The sequence below is a fragment of the Salvia hispanica genome, chromosome 3, assembly GCF_023119035.1.
Source record: "Salvia hispanica cultivar TCC Black 2014 chromosome 3, UniMelb_Shisp_WGS_1.0, whole genome shotgun sequence".
In the NCBI taxonomy this organism is placed as follows: domain Eukaryota; kingdom Viridiplantae; phylum Streptophyta; class Magnoliopsida; order Lamiales; family Lamiaceae; genus Salvia; species Salvia hispanica.
Window position 1 is genome coordinate 55880235 of NC_062967.1, and position 6575 is coordinate 55886809.

The following is a 6575-nucleotide window of genomic DNA, read 5'->3' on the forward strand; positions in this document are numbered from 1 at the left end:
ATTCTCTGAGTTCCTAGACTCCGTGGTCTAGTGGATTCTCTGAATCTAGGAAGTTTGAATACACACTTCACTCCTCTACGTTCTTCACTAGCCAATCGGACACTTAACCCACTTAACACAATATTTCTTAATCTTCGTGCTGAAAAGAAATATCTCTACTACTATAGAACGAAGGGTGTACTTTACTTAACACTGTGCTACTTAAGAATATGAACATCTTGAGTGGGACGAAGGGAGTTTTTTTGACAGGGCTCATCTTTGTGGAAACTAAATGAACCATCATTTGACTGTCGGATTCAAGAGTTAATAATCGCCAAAATGCACATGTGGAGTTGGATTGAATATTTAAGTGGAAGCTTAATTGATAATACTAATGAATGTAATTTCCTGCTTGAAGAACAAAGCCTATTCGCTAACTCTTTACATAAGAAATCAGCCTTTTTTCTTTCTATAGTAAAGTAGGAATGAGATGGAAAAAAAAGTTCTTTGAAAAACAAGTATCCCTATTCTCTCGTCTTCACTCAGCTCAATAAAACCCCTATAAAATAAAATTTATTACAGTTCTGTTACAATATCAAATAAAAAATGTAATTCATCTCTTCCCTAAGTATTGTACAGTACTCAGAATCGCCAATAAATTACTCAAATGGCACATTAGATTAAATAAGCTTCTTCTTCTCGAAGAAAGACTTCAAATGCCATAGCTGAATTCCAGTTACAGATAGGCACACAAGAATCGATAGAAAACTAAACCAGAACATCTTGCTGTTTGTAGATTTATTCAGCAGTTGCATCTCTTCCTCCCTGCAATAACACACCATTTACCACTAACTAAAACACTGAAAATCATCGACGTACTTCAAAAAGAAAATCTTGATTTGACTTACCTTTCACGTAGATAGTACATCTCGTCGTGGATGGTTTGGACTGTGTCCAGCATTTTCTTCAGTTCTATTTCCATCAACTGCTCCCAAAATAAGAAAACCCGAGAAAGTTAAAAATCAAAATAGATAGAAAGGAAACGATTTCAAGAACCATCGATTTTATCATGTCAGGATCAAAATAAAAATTACGTATGATTCAAAAAAAGGGAAACTTCCAGCGAAACAAAATAAAAAAAAATTAACAGATGTAAGTTTAATGCCACGTGAATATGGAAAAACGAAAAATATCACAACGCAAAACATGAAAATACAATACATGAAGCACGATAACATATCAAGATCCAGAAAAACGGAAAGGTTCAGAACTAGTTCCAGTGACCTAGTCCAAAAAAACTATGCCACATTTTGCGCATAACATCACTGTTGACACCGAGAACTAAAAGCAGCAACAAAATGAGTAAATGACCACACCATGTACGAAGATGTTAGTTGAGAAATTCAGTTTGGACTTTCCAAATTGATGCTTGGCGTGGTTATCATTAGATTAATCCATTATAAATTAATCGCATCACATCACATTGGAATTGTACCTATGTTACATAGACTTTATAAAAACCAACAAAAGCCATTTTGCAGTACACTAGGACTTGGAATGTGGCATCGCAGAAAAAGTATTCTTAACAGTTTAGGAAATAGCAGACTGCAGTGCCAAGAGAGGCAAAGACACGAAAGCATAATGATATCAAACATAAGTTGCATAACTATTTTATCATGTCATATTGCTGCACCATTCATGAGTGTAAAGGGAAAACCACAATCTTTTCATATTTTATATCTCTACTGTAATGCAAGCTGCAAATTATTAATTCTCACGATCTTTCGCATGATATACACTCCCATAACTAAAGAAACGAGTCGTTCTTATCTATTTCCATTCACAAAATGCATGATTGTAACAAGTCTAGTAATAAAATGAAACTTATCATGCCAGCAACAAAAATATATACTAAAACGATAGCTTGAGTATAGGCATGCCGATGAGAAACCAAAGAAGCAGATACAAACGGAAGGATAAAATGTTGGAATTTTAGTGTATTAGCACTTTAATTCTAAGGAAGAATGTTGGAATTTTAGTATTTATCACTTTAATTTCTAAACAATTCGGCTGCTTCATTAGAAGCTTGTTCTATCTTATTTTAGTGTTTGAATTAACTGTTTTAACAGTTTTTAAACAGTTATTAAAAGTTTGGAATCAGTTTTAGTTAATTAACTGCCTTGGCAGTTAATTGTCGACGGTTTAGGCTGATTTTTGATTAAATACAGATCAGAGAATGAACAATCATCTAAGGGGAAACTTAGTCTTATCCGATCATAGATTTTGTGCACTCAAAATACTTGATCTGAAAGTATTTTATACGATTCTAAGTTATCCAAGTCTTCTAATAAGGATTCCCTGATCCTAAGTCATAAAATCATCATTATATATCTTACCTAACAAGTGGACAAAGAGAGTTCTTTTTTTCCTCATCTATCTTACTTTATCCATTTTTTCTCTCCCCTACTATTACTTTACCAATTTTGAATTAAAACTTGTGCCATTACCAAAGTTCCTATTTTCAGGAAACAGGTGGAGTAATAAATATCCATCATTTAGCAAAAACTTTTCAAAAGAGTAGATGGCGAAAATAACCCAAGAAGGAAGTTTTAAGCTAATCATAAACCAGCACAAGACCTCCTCCATCATAAAAGTAAATGGGGTGCTTATTGCCCTAAAACTAATCTGATCCCAAACAAAGTAAAACCTCTACTGCTCTTCCTCTGTTTCTTAAAAATAGAATTTTTTTTTCCTTTTAAGTCCGTTTCTTGAAATTAGAAACTACCTCACAATCCACTTACACTAACTCCACTATTTTTTCTCTTATTCCCTCTTACTTTATCAATTTTGTGTTAAAACTCGTGTCGTTTTCAAAGTTCCAATTTTTAGGGAACGGAGGGAGTATAACTCAAAATTGCCAACAGCATGAGTTAAATAGATATGCTTAAATAGATATGCATATAATCAAGCAGACCCAAAATCTCATACCCTAAAAAAATTAAAAAAGAGGAACAGCACAAAATACAAAAACGAAATTGAACATTACGAAAATAGAAAGTTACCCGAACGGTGATTTTGTGAGAGTCTGGCAAAGGGTGTCCGTCGTTGGGATTCACGATTTGGTATTTTCCGACGGTCATAGAATTGCTCTTGATGTCCTCCGATATGCATTTGGTGTGGCCAGATTCCAGATCGAACCGAATCGAATTAGCCCGACTCCATAACGAGAAAACTGAAATCAAAAGGAGTAAAAAACCCTTTCTTTGGATTGGGATATTCATATCAACGACGACGGATGAATAATCGATGATTTTTCGAGAAAAAGGAAGGGCTTTTTTCCCCTAAATTTAGGGATAGGTAATTCTTCTCCGAATTCAGATGAAGAAATTTAGTTTTCTCCGGAAATTCAACGATTTTCTTAAGATAGCAGTCAAAGACTCGATTAGCTTCATTGTTATGTTTTCTAATCGAATCATAATCGCGTCATTGGTTTACAATATCCAATGAGTTCATTCCACGTAGGATTTCAGTGCTAACCTGTACAATTTGATAACTCAAATTATACTCCCGTGTTTTCTTATTCACTTTTACTACCATTTTTAAGTCATTGCACTATATATTCCAATAACTATTTTCACTTGCATTTTATACTTCTATACTATTAATAAAAAGCTCAATTTTTTGGGAGGAATTTTAAGAGGCTTCCCACCTAAATTCAAATTTTAGTTTAGGGGTGAATTTTGCAAGTTACTTGTGTCATCTCTCATTATCATATCTTAAACAATAATTAAATGTACATCACACTCTTTATGCTTTAAAACTAGTGGTTAAAAGCTTCTTCTTAGTTGTAAAGCTAATTACATTAGAGCATCTCCAATAGCGGCTAGCCCATCGGCTAGCCGATTCGCGTCGCTAGCCGGTCGGCTAGCCGAACCATTGGAACCGGCCAGCGGCATATCGGATAGCCGATCGGCGAGCTCTAGCCGATTTGCGGGCGATAGCCGACCGCTGGCAGATCCCGCTAGCCGCCATTGTAGGCTCAATTTCGGCTAGCCGGTTGCATTTTTTTAATGTATTTTTTAATGCATTTTTATTTATTTATTGCATTTTTAATGTATTTTTTTATGCATTTTTTATTGCATTTTTAATGTGTTTTTTTTATGATTTTTTTTAATTATGTAATTTTTTTTAGGATGGACCTTTTTTTAATTTATATAAATTTATTGCATTTTTATTGCATTTTTTAATGTATTTTTTTAATAAATTAGTGAAGAGTAGAGTGGGGCGGTGAATCGTGTGTGAAGCCCGGATTTTTTTTTATTATGTAATTTTTTTGATTTTCAGTTAACGTACTTTTTTTATTTAAATAAAATTAACGAATTTTTCCCGTATATGTGTCGTAAATTTAATTCGTATTTTGTGTTTAATTCCGTAAATGTAGTTGTTTTTGAATTATTTTTATTGTGGCTAACCTTAGACTAGCCTATTTGATTAAAATGATGATGTGGCAGGTAGATTTTTAGTGCTGATGACGTGGTAGGGAGAGAGAGTGACTAGTCTATGGCTGGCCTAAAGCCATTGGAGATGCTCTTACACCATTTGCATGTATACACATCATTTGAAAGCATATATTGCCCAAATCAATATTTTCCAGCCAATAAAAGTGAAGGTTTTCCCCCGCCCAAAAAAACTGTGGGTTTTTCCTTCCCAAAAAAACACGGGTTTCCTCTCCCCAAAAAAAGGTCTTAAGAGTAAAGGCCAAATGTGGTCCCTAACATATGACCGTTTTATCAATTTGGTCCTTAACATTATCTTTTTGATTATTTGGTCCCTCACAAATAAACTCGGACCCGAGTTGGTCCTCACATAACAGAACCGTCAAACAATAGACGATGACCGCAATTTGACTATATTAAATTACTAATTTCCTACTACTAAGAGTGGTGGGGTACCAGTACTAGTTGAGAATTCAGATAGAGATGAGTGGTGGGGTACCGGTCTCCTCCGGGGACCGGCTCTTACTATCCAAACCGTATGGCGGCGGCTGAGATGGTGACTGAGGAGAGGGGACCGGCTCCGGCAGTGTAATTTTAAACTTAATATTAACTTAATTATTAACTTAATCTGGTCAAAATTTAATTAATATTCACTGACCGTTAAATTTAACAATTTCCGTCCAATTCGGACTAAATGTGACACGGTTTTATTTTTGAATGATCGATTAATTCAAAAGATAATGTTTTGGACCAAAATCATAAAATCTCCATATATTTAGGACCAAAAAGGGCCATTAGGCTAATGGATTTTGCAACGCCTTTTGTACTTGGTGTTGGGCAGATATTCAATTAATATTTCCATTATAAAACAAATTACATTTTCCTCGTTAATTTCAGATTTAGTCAGAGTTTGCATGCTCTATCTCTCCTTGTTTATCTTTAACTACAAATTTTTCGTGGGACCCAATTATAGCCAGGGCCACCCAATACCGCCGGCGGTCTCTCACGACATGTGTTTCTGCGGCGTCGACAACTGAGCTTCAATTTCTCATATTTGAAAATTTTGGGGTCAAAAATGTAAATGACAAGAGTTAAGAATTTTGCCAACTCGACTTTTTTATACTGATTTTGGAAATTTGGATCTTCAATTTCTGGTGTTCATTTTCGTATAGAGAAACTATACAGGATAATTTATGAAAGCAAAAAACAAAACTAGTACTAAAAAAATAAAGAGATAAATGTGAGTTAAAATAATTTAAGATTTATGGTAATATCTAATCCTTCATAAATTAAATCTCACTTATATTCTTAGGGTTTTATCTTGTAACTGTATTTATGTCTACTTTATTCTCTCTCTCTTACTTTACTTTCTCCTTTCAACACACAAAATAAATTTGCATAAAATCCCGTGCCGTCCAAGAAAGGGGTCATCTTCCTTGGGACGAGGGAGTATATTTTTTTCCTTTCCATTTTTTTCTTTTTAAAGTCTGCAATTGTTTGTTTAGTTCTCATCATCTTATTCTTTTTTTCTTCTCATCTCTTGTCTTTTTTCTTTTCTTTCTTATTTCCATCAGTATGTTGTCGACGAAATATTCAAAACGAGGTCATATATGTTGAAATTGAGTTGGTTGTTGGAATTAATATTCACAATCAAAAGACATTGAATAGATGCTGGAAGCCTTCAAGCATCAACTTGTATGAATATCGAATGAAGTATAGATATCAAATGGCAAATATCGGTTCATGTACTCAAACAATCACAAAAATGCAAAATTTGAAAAAAAGAATGAAAGAGTAAATAGGAAAGTGAGAAGAGTAAAAAAAGATAAAAGGAAAGAGAAATACATCGGTCAAAAACATTTAATAAAAAAGTGAACTGAAATGACATTTATTGTAGGCTATATACATAAGCCAAATGAGGATGATAATGTACAAAATACCCCTTATGTATTCAGGGTATTTTAATCCAAAATTTTGTTGAAAAAGTACCTCATACTGAAATTAGGATACTAGTTTAAAAAGACAAAACACATCTATAGATCCTTGCTATTTTATTTCATTAGGCCCTTTACAAATTTTTGGTTCATTAATTCCTGGTAC

General features: G+C 33.8%; 1 protein-coding gene across 1 annotated transcript; it reads right to left on the reverse strand.

Annotated features, from left to right (window-relative positions):
- Positions 1–425: 425 nt before the first annotated feature.
- LOC125210571 (transmembrane emp24 domain-containing protein p24delta8-like) lies at positions 426–988 on the reverse strand (the record flags this gene model as incomplete). Its single annotated transcript, XM_048110110.1, has 2 exons — positions 426–804; positions 888–988. Coding segments are annotated over 2 exons (246 nt in total), but the record flags the coding sequence as incomplete, so codon positions are not given.
- Between the last annotated feature and the right edge of the window lie 5587 nt (positions 989–6575).